Here is a 14,021-nt window from a genome sequence, read left to right as displayed (position 1 = left end):
ATTTGAAAAAACCTTTACAAAGCTTTTGAGGATTTGTGAATGTTGAATTTCCAGATTGTGTGTTTACTCGCAAGGGCATAAAACTCATGCGACTTCTTTATGAGACGCGACGTTGTGATAAAGTTTCCTAATTAACTTTTTTTTACCTGATTTTCTGTTACCACGAAAATATGCGCACTTTGATGCTATCTAGAGCTGTTGTGTGTGTGATTTTCCGTAGGGAGCAGACAAAAAGTGCCGAAAAGGTGTGAAATTGAAAATATTCCATGCTTGTGATGATCAATCAAAATTCGCAGGGTCTAAATATAGCATTAATTTGATCAATAGCACGCCCCCAACGGTCGGGAACAGTGGTATCGTCTTAATTTGCTGATTAAATACGGACGACACCTTGTGATTCGAGCCTTGTTAACATCAAGTTAATATCTTGAATCAATCATGCAGCCAATTCTGCAGAAAAACATAAATATTTATCATTGATTTTGAAAACAGTTTATTTGAATGGAAATGCTATATTTTTAGCACAAGTCCACACGCAGAATTGCTGCTTTTGTAGTTCCACAATACAGAAGCAATGCGGTGAAAATATTCCATTGTTGGCTTGGTTTGTTCCTTTCCTATCATTTGCATACAAAAACTGCCTGAAAGAATGACTGTAAAATGCATTATTTAGAATTCCGGCGAAAGAATCAATTAAGGCGGATTAACTGGAAGTTCCGATGAAGAAGGAAAATACTCGCGAACCGCACATATCTGGTTGCAATAGATGAATTACAGGTAAATCAATGAACTGTGACGTAAGCTTCAATACAAATGAAAGCTTGTGTGGAAGCTCTCGATGGGGACGCCGGGTGGGTGTTATGTATATTAGCTGAGAATGTAAATCATCGATCAATAAATGGGTTTCGATTTAATTGAAAAATTATCTCACCAATAGACGTTATCTGTGCAATTCAGTCTTCTCCTGAAGCCTCGCTGTTATCAAGCGCTTTTAACCCTCTGCGATTTCCTCTGTTCCGGGGAAATATATTGTCTCACCTGTTGACGTCACAGTATCAACAAGAACGCTGAAGAGTGCAATTTTCCATGACGACGAAGGTTTGCTTTCAGTGGCTTCGAATGACTTTCCAATAAAGCCACGAGCCTGATAAGAAGGGCAGGAAAAAAAGTATAACTTGGACGGATTTAAATGAAATTGACCTTTTACAGAATTAAACCCGCTTCTATGGTCACTTCTTACATAACCCCGAGAAAGAAACCTCTTCGGCAAATTATTGCCTTCAGTGTGAATTAAGAATTCGTCAGCGCTTCTCAATTTTCGTCCAGTTTCACACTCTGACTCACCTCATCTGAATAGCCAATTAATGTATGTTATAAAATGAGCTTAATTTTCACCACTTTAGGCACATTTGCCATTACTCATGCTCACGTCAAGTGAGCAAAAAGCGTATGAAAGGAGCTTGGAAACTTTGCATTTTTGGAACATAATGTAAATATTGTTTCTTTTAAAGTTGTTTATCCATGTAATTATTTTCGCCACTTTGCCAATTCAGCTGGTGTCATGGTAGATTAGTAAAATTCCACTTGAAAGGCGTCACAGAAATTGAATGTAATTTATGAGAAGAAAGAATGGGTTGAAAATCACATGCGCGCACACGAGAATCACGGATGCGGAGCCATAAAAAAAGCTGTGATCTCAAGGATGAACGAGATATAAGAAGTCAGGGATGGATATCGCAATATCATGGTCTCATCACGATCACGCTGTGCGATGTTATCAGGACAAATATCTGATAAGTTTGGGCACACCTTGAGGGAAGGAGATATTGATTGACTTAACAATTAGACACAGATCTTAATTCATGGCGCAATTTCTAGCTTTATTTTTAAACACACCACATTTGCCAAGCAATAAGTTGGAAATATTATGTTAAAACAGACGAAATGTAAATAGTGAAGCGTAACCACTGTAAAGAAATGGCAAGAATATGAGAAATGCTAGTGGGAAGGCAAACTGTTTCGCAATCTGCTTGGAATTGTGGCTGAAGTGTAAGGAAAAAAAATTCCAGATATGTTATACACGTAAAGTGTTGAAAATTGTATACAAATACAGCGAAAAGAAGAACATACTTTATCACATAAATATTAAATTATGAACTTGAGTAACTGAAGTTTGCATTTTACTTGCACACTTAGGTTGGAATTGATCGAAATGAGGTTATAATGGAGTAATATGTTGTATATTGACTTTTTTTCGTGATCAAAGTCAAGTTCTGCCTGTCAATTTGAGAACGCATAGTAAATGTCGCCATGTTTTGAAGAATCTGCACAATTTACTCGGTCGTTCAGCCGAAAGAAGCGTTCGGCATTGATCGTGAGCGATGCGTCAGACCGTTTTGCCGTTCTGTCTGCAATCTTCTCCGCAAGGTGGCGCGCCTGGGCTCCACCTCGCGCGCAAACCCTCTCCACGGCACCCAATGCAACCGAATAGCTCGGCGAGAGGGTGGAATTTCACGTCGCAGCCACGCAATTAGCAGTTTGTCGGGTGGCAGTTTCGGTATGTGAAACGAGATCGAGCACCATCTCGAAAAGTCAACACAGTCACACGGACACACACACGTCGGCGGCTGCACAGCGACGTGTCGTCGTGACGTGTATCGTGAATGCAGTGACCATGTGCTGGGCGTGTGTGTGTGGCCGATAGTATATATATTGGTCGCTACACAAGTATGAGGCACAAGTGAAGAAGTAAAGGCACATGCCGTGGAAATCGGCATTCTATTTTGATATTCGCTGATTAAGAGACTCTCATTCCTATTTAGAACAGCTTGAAAAACGGTCGTACGAGTATCAGTGAAATTCCTCGAAGCAAATCTGTCGCTAAACCGCCATTGAACTGAATTAATTTGCAAAGCGCCACATCAAAACCGGACAATTAACTGAAAAATCATCAACTTTTTCAACACTTTTGACCATTTTGAAATCTCTTTTTCTCTTCCCCCTTGACTTGGCTAGAGAGAAGTTATTTCATTTTACACTATTGAGGTGGACTTTGCTGTGCAATTCTTCTTTCTCTCCTGTGACTGAGTGAAATTTCCGCGAATTCTACTGACATACGAGCCAAATTTGGCCTTATTAATGTGGCAAAAATTGAAGTTTAAGTGATTCAAAAAAAGGACTTTCCTTTCGACCACTCTGAAGGTCTCTCTTTTATTTGGCTCAGTACAAAAAGACATAATTCAGCGTAGAGAAACGCTCGTGAGTGAATATTTTTTACGTGCTCAAGACATTTGATTGGAAAAACCACCACTTCTTGGCAAGAATTTCTCCAGAAAACTGACCACAATGGATCGGATTCACAAAAGTTCTTCCAAAACGCCACTGGCGCCAACGGAATACTCTGTAAGTTGATTATGCTCCACTTCCCCTCGAAAATCCCACTCGAAATCACACTTTTTCGCGGCTCTTGGTGTTGGGTTTGTGATAAAAAGCGGAAAATGATAAAAACGGTTCCCTCCCAAAATGCCGCTCATGGAAAAATTCCAATTAATCGTGTGCATGAATCAATCGTGCTTGCGCGATATCTGGAAGTGTGATTGTACTGTAATCACACTTGAGGGAATTTTTGCGCTACAGAATCATAAGATATATATGCTTTGCTGGCGCCTCGATGAAGGTTTTTTCTTCGTGGAAAATTTTCTTCTCTGCGAAATGAGTTGTGAATGTTTTCAATGTTTCGTCACGTGCTGACACTTTTTTCTGTATCATCTCAATAAAAGGCAAATTGGGCCTGATAACGCGCACTTCAGCGCGAACACTCGTGAGGTTACATAAATCGCCTTATCACCCAGCGCCTGTGCAGGCGATAAATATAGGGAAATAGTTGTATGTTCAGCGATTGGGGAAAATGACGACTGACGACTGATAAAGGTGCCGACTCGTGAGCAGATTCGTTAGAAAAGTGTGATTAAATTTAGACAAGGAGAGAGATTTGCAGTGCCGCGAGGCGGCTTTCCACGCCGATCGTGCTGATCTGCAGATGCACCCTGGATTCAGGGTGAATTTCCTGGAGCCGAGACGACTCGGGCAGCATTTTTCCACACTCATCTGATCCCTCCAGCCAGCTATTTCCTATCCCCCAAGAGATTATATTGGTGCGTAGTCACTGCACTCGCATGTTGATGGCGCTAGTGAGCCAAAGGCGACGATATAGTTTGGTCTTCTTATATATAGAAGCATATATATTTATAGCACTCTCTCGCTCTCGCCCGTCGCTGTGTGAGTGAGTGGAAAATTCCGTTCGCAAAATAAGCGAAAACGCATTCTGAGAACATCAACCCAGAGAGAGCCGAAGACACTACCTTCCTTACACTCGATACCCGACGTGTTGGCTCGAGAGCAAGCATAGCCAGAGCATAAGCCCACAGGGTGACACCAGACGCGCCAGCGTTCTTGCAGACTAGATCGCGCGACGTGCTGCACATCGGATGCGCTTTTGGAGTCCCCCTCTTTCCGGCCTCTCCTAAGATCTATTAATATCCGCCACTCTCTCTCGATCTCGCCAATTATTCTGTCCCAGTATTGTTCCGCATTGGAGGCAGCTGTCACTGGCCACTCTGCAGCCCTATTGACATATTGGGGCCCCTCGGGCTGCTGGGTCGGCGAGGTCAGTTACCTCTGGAGGCATAATCGGAATTAGCAAACACGGATGATGTCGAGCAAGGTCGCATGGCTTTACGAACGGGTTTTAGCAGCTTTGCCTAAGTCTGATGGTCTTAGAAAATGGGAATTTCTTGGTTTTACTGCGCAAAACAATATTTAAAAATTTTTGTTATTCAAGAAATCTACACTTTGCAAAATTACTCATAAAATCTTAGTCATATTTTTCAAATTCGTCATTATTTGACTTTTCTATAAATCCTAATTATCGCTTTAACTATTTGACTTGCACTCAACCAAACAGCATTTTCCTATGGCTGAAACCAAAGATAAAAGTCTTGGAGTTAAGTTTGAAGGTGAAACGAGTTCTGAAAAGTACAATCTGGACAAGGATTGAAGAGACATTCAAGAACAGACGCTGTCTTGTTCAACTTTCTCCTCCATTAGGCGCCCAGTATTTGAATGCTAGAGGAATTTTCCGTGCCACACACCACCTGAGTCTGTGAAATCGAATGTAAACATATCACATTGCGCCAAGTCATGTCAAGTGAGCATCACTTTGGGACCACTTAGACAGATCACAGCTAACAAAACCCCCCGAGTTTCATTCACAATCGCAGCTTCACGCCAAGGTGATAAGATAATTTCGCAATATTGTAGGCTCACTTGCCCAATTATCGGGTGTGATTCACACCCTCGTGGCGTCACGTCGTGTGGGACAATTGAACGTGGAATGCTGATCTCTTTCGCCTGACGCCGCGGATGATGGGTGATAATGTGTGTCGGAGTCATAGCAGCAAGACCTCCCAATATTTGCATTGGAATTACTGAGATAGTCGTGCGTCGAGAATGTTCCAGAATACACGTTCGTCTATTTATAGACTGTGTCATTCTTTTTGCCCTCGCGATCATGATCGCGAGATGGAAAAAAGCGCCTATCGATCGCCATGAGATTGCGAGTCAAATGGTCAATTTTTCGGATGAGAGTCAGTGTTCGACTGAACGGAGAAGATTGATTTATTTGAGAAGATTTGACACTGTACGACAAGTGGCTTGAATTGGGCGTAAGGAGTATGAGTAACATACAAGTAATTTAGCCAAATTTATGAATGGCAGATCGCGATCCGTACGCGCGCGATCAATATGGACCGAGAGAGAGACAATCCAAAAATAGTCTTAGTCACTCAATTATCGTCACCGTGACGCACTCAATGGAGGCAATAAAAGAGAAATTGATAATACAATACCCACGCACGAGATCTCTGGCCGATGATCGCGCCAAGTCTCGTGATCGTGTGCCGTTTGTGCAGCGTGCTCACCTCAAGCTGCTCAGCTTCCTTCCAAACTGTACATCCGCAGCATCTCAGCCATAGTTTTCTCAGTTCACTGAATCACCCTGCTCTTGAGAGTTTCAAGATCGTCTCCAACTGTGACGATCGATGTAGGGGAGAGAGAGGCAAAGAGAGTCTCTCTCTCCTCTATCCATGTGTGCGCTTGAAGCCGAGGAGCAGTGAAAAAACTTTGGCTCACGCTTTTTTTCGTGGCCATATACATAAAATTTGTGTTGTGAAACACATTTTCTACCACAATGATGGCACTTTTTTCTCCTACGACTTGCTCTCCATTCTTCTCTTTCACATGGGTTTTTTCCTCCAACACCATTTCTTGTGAACTCGATCATCGTTCGCTGGAATTGATGAAATTTCGATCTTGTGTGCGCGCTTCACGAACACACACAAGCGCCCAAATGTGCCATATGACGATGGCCGGCCATACAGCAGAAAATGATTGGGTATCGAGCGTGAATTGAATAGTCATCAGTTTGTGATAAAAATTTATTCCAGTCATTTGCATTTTACCTGCATATGTGTTACACGTGCTCTCCAGCACCCATTGTCAATGTGGCCACGCCATAAGCACTTTTCGCACGCCGCAGTCTCACCGAGTGACTCCAGTGATGTCGCCGAGTCGAAAGTTCAGCCCAATTGAACTCACATTCATTCGCATTTTGTCAAATTCACACATGCTGACGCCTCGCGATGACACATTTCATCATACTTGACAAGTTTGTCTCATGCCGTAATACACCGAGATTTGCTTAATTGCATTCCCTTCTGATAAGATAGCAATCTCGACGGAAATCAAGTATAGCGGAAAATTTGTACCCGTCAACTCACATATCAGCAGAAATCAATCAGCCTTTGTGCGCAGAGTTGAAGAAAATGTAGAGGTGCTGGAAAGATTTCCAATCTCATCAGCTGAATTGAAACTTTTTTGCTTATATTTATTCAGATAAAGTATTCGGAAATGTAAACAATCATCCTCCGCTTCTTTTTTTTGTGTGAAGTTACCTAATTTTTCGCACTATAAATATCGCAGTGCCTAAAAACAGCTCTCTCTCTCAACTCTGCAAAATTTCCTCATGAAGTGTGAGTGTCTATTCTAGAAGAGATTACGTCGCGCTGAGATTCTCACAGCGAAATTGCGCGCCCTCATCCCACATTTGGGAGATTTCGCAGTGTTGGATGACCCTGTGAAATAGTAAACAATTGCAAACGAGTGTCATGACCTCAAATAGCAACAAAAATATACGACCAAAAAGCAAATTCCTCGAGGAAGCCATCATCACGGCGGATTGTATGGTTATCTCACAGTTTTTGGCGCCGATTTCGAGCGTCTCGCGATGTGCGAAAGAGAGACAAGAGACCGCGCGGCTCAATGGAATCGAGCAGGTGAATGGTGGAGCCCGGAAATCTCTCCGGTGTGTTCAAAAGCCAATTGATTATACTTGACGTGGCTTTAGAGCTTTTTATGGATTGGATAGAGTCGCAGAACTGGTTGGATCTGGTTGTGTGTGAGGCAGATAATGACACCTTCGCGAGACTCGCGAGTTGAGGCACCATTTGGCACTATTGTGTGTGACTTTCACGATTAATATGTGATTTGATGAGATGTATGGTGGGAAAAATGAAAAGGACAGTGGCACGGTTTCGCACTTTGGCACTACTGCCAATCGCAGAAGACCTTCGCCAAGGAATTCCCGCACTTGCAGCTCCCTTTCGCGTCGTCACTTCCTCGTCAACGTGGCACTGAAGCCTTCACTGAAGCCCTAAGAGATTGAGGAAGTCCACCTGACCCCCACACAGCAGCTCTTCCGATGCCCAGTTCGGACTTTGGTCCATTGCATAAAGTTGCTCAAGTGTTTAACACGCTGCTGTGTCAATATTTGCAACACGATCGCTTGATCAGTGATCCTAAGGAGAAAAAGTTTGCCATGAGCGCGACAGAAAATGCCAGGAAGGCAGGTTTCGCCTGTCTTATCAGTTGCCTCGCGATATGTGCTGAGCCATCGCATCTCAAGCCTTGAAAGTTATCTGTCCGCGAGAATGCTAATCTATCTGGATCGCCAATATCGAGTCCTTGACTTTCTTTCTCGGCCGATACACTGAGTCATTGATGACGAGACTTAAGGAAAGCTAGCATCTAGGCAACTCATCTACCTTTCGATGTTAGTAAACACCGAAGAGGGCAAACGAAGAGCCAAAAACGCAGCGTTGCTAAAATGCCAAAATCTTCAATAGCATTGACCTCACACGTGCGATCTCTAAAAGTTGCCCAATTTCTAACGCAAAACCAATGCCTGAGGGTATTTTTTTTATAAATTAAAAGTCTTTTTGCAAAAAAATTGAATTTTGGCATATTTAAGTCTAAAAAGATGTTTGGTAACTTTATTCCATTGATTTTTTTTTCTTAATTGAATCAAATTTTATTTTTACTTTCGGCACACATTTTAAAAATGTAGGATAAATTATTCGGCTGCTTTTCCACATATGTATAATACATATAGTTATGTATGAATTGACGCTTATCAGCTCTGCAGTTGAATAAGCGAAGTGAGCATTTCTACGCAAACATTGAGAGTTGAGTCGCAAAAGCCGATGCCTTTCTTGAAAGAGTGCAATTGAATTTGAGAATCGCAGAAAGAAGACACTGAAGGTTGAGCTCAACACAAGCAAACAGGCTCATGCTTCTCTCCCCTAAACATAAACCACACTGTTTAACTTACATCGACACATTGTATGCTTTGGCGAGCCCAATTTGGCACATGAGAGATGAGAATTTTCGTGTGGTTTAGAAGACCAGAGAATCGAAAAAATCTGTGCGGATTCTTGGCAAAAGAACTGATGGCAATTCGAGTGACTCTTTTTTCCTCATGCCATCGCGCGCGCGGCCAGAAATGTGGGAGAAAATGCGCGGGGATGATAATTTCGCGAAGGCGGTTAGCTTGAGTCAGAATTGTAATGATATCAAGTCTCTCTTTCGCTCAGCAAGAGTTCTTTTTTGGCAATTAAATCATCGTAGAATTCGTCTTTGGCTCATGCAATTCGAGGGCGAAGTAATTTGTCACATTTTCTGCATGCAAATCTCGAGACGAGATTACAAATGTAGATAAAATTTTTGAGGGTAATTTCTCGGTCGAAGGCTCATTTTGTGGTGTATTGGACCAATTCAGAGACGATATATTCTTGGGTTCTTTATTTATGACAAGAACACGACTGTGAGTCTCTCCATCGCGATGGCGAATAAACAAATCGGCGTTGTGTTGTTTAACAACACATAATTCGAAGAAAAATCCTTCAAGGTTTGTGATCTTTATTAAACAGACGAGGAAAAAATCTGTGTCAGTTTTCGATTTGAACTTTCCTTCAAGGTCGCGTGTATTTTCATTTTGAATTGTGCTGGAAGGAGAAGTCAGAATGGGTGAAATTTTCAACGGAAAAACCCTCTTCCTCGCGTGTTGGGTAGAAATGAAAGGAAAACATGATAGAGTATTGATTAAGGAAATAATTGGACTGATTCACTGCACGGGGTGAGCAACTTGTCCAATAAAAACAGAGCATCTAAATTCACAACAAATCGCTAAGATTGTCAAATGTGTCATTTCTCGACGTGATTGATTTGAGAAATCAACCTCAATCATCAATTAACTTTCGCAAACTGCTTCTCAGCAATTGTCAACCCCCGAAGCGCTTTGATTCTCGCCAATTGTGGGATGTCTGGTATCGGAAGACGGTCGACACGGAACCTTGAAATTGGATGTTATTTTTAGTGGTTTGGGAAGAGAGAAAAACTGTAACCACCAGGCGCCTCCATTTGAAAGGTCGCAAAATGCAGCACGTGTCCTTCAATCTTGTCAAGTTTATCTCTTTCCCGAAAAAACACCCAAACATTTTCGCCCTGGCATTATAATAAAAATGTCCACACAACATACACATTGATCCATTTCTCCACCCACATCGAATTTGTGTCTCTTTTCGAACATTTATTCCAACCACAATTTGAGGGACAACAATGAGAAATTCCTTCGGTATTGAATTTTCGAGGAAAAGCGCGCCAAAGTGTGTGTTTAGATGCTATTTCTCGACAATAGTTATGAGTGAATTAATAAAGCGTATTGCACACACTAAATCACCTTCCCAATTAACCAGTTTTGAGGCCAGAAGGCGTTCATTGCACCAAAAATCAATGCCAAAAATCCCTCTCGACACAGCGAAAAAATTCACTCAAGCGCCAAAAAAGCGTATTCAACGCAATTATTGTCATTTTAATTCAACTTGGACATGAAAAAAAATGTCATCCACTCGAAAAATGTTTCAGTGCTATTAAAAATTCTCTCTCCCAATATTTAAAATCCGCACCCACTGAAGTTTTTTTTCACATGGTTGCGCCAGTGAAAAAGAGATCCCATTCATACCAATGGTGATATTTAATCAACAAATAGAAGATGATGAAAATTGGCCCACGAAGAAGGGGAGAGAGATTTCGTGAGACGCCAAGTGCGTTGAATATCTCGAAAATTGTTATAAAAATAGCCATTCTTTCGCCGCGACGCATAATCGCGATGTGCGGGATTTTTCTGGCCTCAACAGACGAAAGACACACACGAAATCACACTGATTATAATTGATGCTATGGCACCTATTGGGCAATAAGGGGGGTGGCAATGTTTTTCACATTATATTTCCCACAGTTTAGCACTAAAAATATCAGCAACATTTGGCGCCTGCCTCGCGAGAGGCTCAAAATAAAGCAAAACATGCGTCAATGGAGACGCCTGGTTAGTGGAGACTTTTAGCTGAGACACACTTGGGAGCATAAGTGAAAAGAGAGAGATTGAAAATTTCAAGAAAACATGGGCGTAATTTCAGGAAGTCTTCTTGATTGATTCTCAGTTCATGGTTTAGAGATTTCTGAGTGAGAAGAATCTCAAATTTGCATAAATTAAGGAGGATTTAATTAGGAAATACTTTGGATGAATTAAATGCTTTAAATTGTCTCCCACCACACAATAAATTCTACCCACTCAATCTCGCTATTCTTAGCGGCGCGACATTTCTAATAGGGCAATTATTTTTTCCGCAGGAATTTCCCATTATCACAAAGTATGATCAGAAGCGGCAATCGGCGCGGACTGAATTGAGAGACACGTTATACACGAAGAGCAAGGCTGAGATGAACGACGTGCCAGCAGCCACGGCGGCCGGATCGACGCTGCCCCTCGTCCAGCTGAGGAAGGATGAGGAAGCGGGCGAGTACAATCCGTTCGAGCACCGGAAGGTGACTCATCCCACCACAGACACCGAGACGCTGGTGCACCTGCTCAAGGGCTCCCTCGGCTCGGGCATCCTGGCCATGCCGCTGGCCTTCCTCAACGCCGGCCTGTGGTTCGGCCTGGTGGCCACGCTGCTCATCGGCATCATCTGCACCTACTGCGTGCACATCCTGGTCAAATGCTCGCACAAGCTCTGCCGCAGGACTCAAATTCCGTCCCTGGGATTCGCTGACATCGCCGAGACCGCCTTCCTCGCCGGCCCCGATGGTCTGCACAAGTGGTCCCGCTTCGCCAGGTTTATCATCAATCTCTTCCTCGTCGTGGACCTCATCGGCTGCTGCTGCGTGTATGTGGTGTTCGTGGCGACCAACATCAAGCAAGTCGTCGATCACTACTACTCAGTGGATCTCGACGTGCGCGTATACATGGCCTTCCTCCTGCTGCCACTGATCCTGATCAATCTCATCCGCAATCTCAAGTACCTCACGCCCTTCTCCATGGTCGCCAATGTGCTCATCGCCGCCGGAATGGGCATCACGATGTACTACATCCTCTCAGACTTGCCATCTGTCTCTGAGCGCCACGCCATCTCCGATGTCAAGCACATGCCCATGTTCTTCGGCACTGTCATCTTCGCCCTGGAGGGAATCGGCGTAGTCATGTCCCTGGAGAACAACATGAAGAACCCCAACCACTTCATTGGCTGCCCTGGAGTCCTCAACACTGGCATGGCTTTCGTTGTTGGACTGTACGCCACTGTCGGCTTCCTGGGATACCTCAAGTACGGCGAGGACACCAAGGGTAGCATCACCCTCAATCTGCCCATCGATGAAATGTAAGTCACAAGCCACGCCCTCTCAAATGCCCCGCCCACTATGTCAAATAATCTAAATGTGTATCTCTTTCCAGGCTTGCTCAATCTGTCAAGCTCATGATCGCCATCGCCATTTTCCTCACCTATTCGCTTCAGTTTTACGTCCCAATGGAGATTCTGTGGAAGAACCTCAAGGGGAACTTCAATGACAACCACAGGAATGCTGCTGAATATTCACTCCGAGTTGGCCTTGTGGTAAGTTTTCTTGAATTTCAACTCAATTTTCAGCAACTATAACCTCAATCTCGTCTTGCAGATCCTCACAGTTGGCATTGCTGCTGCGATCCCCAATCTTGGCCCCTTCATTTCCCTCATCGGAGCTGTCTGCTTGAGTACTCTAGGACTGATCTTCCCGTCTGTAATTGAGATCGTGACGTACTGGGAGTCCGGAATGGGTCAGTACAACTGGCGATTGTGGAAGAATATCCTGCTGATTGTGTTTGGCGTCATTGGTTTCCTCACTGGCACATATGTTAGTGTGATTGAGATCATCGAGGCACACATTTAAGCACTAATTTCCCAGAATCTTCACCGTTGATTGTTTTGACTTTACCCGCGAAGGAGGACAAGAATATTCATCTTGCTCATTTTTATAATCTTTCGACGAACATTGTATTTTGTGTAGTGTTATTTCTAAATGTCCATTCTAGTTAGCGAATTTACAGTGAATTTTCTTTCTAGTGAAAAATAAAAAGAACACGATAAATTGTGATTTCTCTATTAATCGTTAAAAAAAAACATATTTTAGTGATGCGAAAGACAGAAATCGAGAAAAAAATTCAAATGTAAATTTGTCATTAGGCAAAAAAATCTTGGCAACTCAAAGAAAAGAAAAGAATGAAAATTCAAAAAAAAATTATGCGAGAGAAACATGTTCGAGGGAGAATTTGTGAAAACTGTGGTGAAAAAATGAAAAATACTTTTATGCATACATTTTAGTTGATAAGATGATTTATAAACAAAATGAAATTACGCAATAAGGCTTTACTTTTAGCTTTTAATAATTATTTTCCTCAATAGGAAATGTCTATAAATATATTTTTTCCTCATACGGAAAATAACTTTATTATCGGTCGCTAATACCGCTCATGGACTTGGAACTTGAATTTTAGTGTCTTGAAAAGTGAGTTCTCAAATGTAAAGCTTTATCTGGAGACAGAAATTGATGCTAATCAAAACGTATCGTCAGATACCAAAAAAAACAGCCTGTACAATGTTAGTATTTAACGAGAAAACCAGACGAATCTTGTGTTGGAGAGCCTAGTTTTTAAGAAACCAAAATTTCTATTCTCTGCTTCTGTGATCGGCACAACTGCTAGAATTAGAGCCATTTCTTTTACCTTTTTATTTTGTCTTCTCAAGTATTATGAAATATTGGACAGCAATAGAATAACCTCATTTTCTACACTCATCAAAAAATAAATTTTCGTTCATATAAAAGCAAAAGGAAAAGAAAAAAAAACCGAAAAAAGAGGACTTTAAGCAATTTTTTTGATTTGTTAAAATACGCCAGAGAAACACTGACGAGAAGTGTGATAATATAATAGTGATTAAAATATTTAATCCAGTAAATAAAAGTGTACAATTGACAGATGTAGTTGTGCAAGGAAATGTCATCTGAAATAGAGAATTTCACAAATATAAAAAAATAGAATTATTTTGTTCTGTGCCTTCTCACCATACAAAAGAAAAAAATGAAATGTATTCGAATCATAACGGAACACACTTAAAATTTGCATAAACATAATCTATGTAACTTGTTTAGTGTTTAGGAAACTATTGGTTTTGTAGTGATAGACTTGAATCAATATTTTGTTATTTTTTAAAGACAATAAAAACCTTATATACATTTAATAAAGCGAGGAAATGAAAGAA

At 41.9% G+C, this 14,021-nt stretch overlaps 1 protein-coding gene across 3 annotated transcripts in view; it reads left to right on the top strand.

Moving 5' to 3' along the window:
* LOC132261039 (proton-coupled amino acid transporter-like protein pathetic) overlaps positions 1-14,021 on the top strand; it is a 17,262-nt gene extending 3,241 nt beyond the window's left edge. The window contains exons 1-4 of one of the 3 annotated variants that reach the window (XM_059759541.1): positions 2,742-3,402; positions 11,083-12,107; positions 12,182-12,341; positions 12,403-14,021. In XM_059759541.1, coding sequence (XP_059615524.1) covers positions 3,346-3,402; positions 11,083-12,107; positions 12,182-12,341; positions 12,403-12,654 — 1,494 coding nt within the window. In that variant the 5' untranslated portion in view covers positions 2,742-3,345 and the 3' untranslated portion in view covers positions 12,655-14,021. Of the gene's footprint in view, positions 1-2,741; positions 3,403-11,062; positions 12,108-12,181; positions 12,342-12,402 lie in introns of those variants that run through there. The other 2 variants (XM_059759542.1, XM_059759544.1) reach the window with 2 other exon arrangements.

Source organism: Phlebotomus argentipes, unplaced genomic scaffold (assembly GCF_947086385.1).
Source record: "Phlebotomus argentipes unplaced genomic scaffold, Phlebotomus argentipes genome assembly scaffold_18, whole genome shotgun sequence".
Taxonomy (NCBI): Eukaryota; Metazoa; Arthropoda; class Insecta; order Diptera; family Psychodidae; genus Phlebotomus; species Phlebotomus argentipes.
Note: the sequence above shows the minus strand (reverse complement) of the source record. Positions and strands in the feature narration are given on the sequence as shown.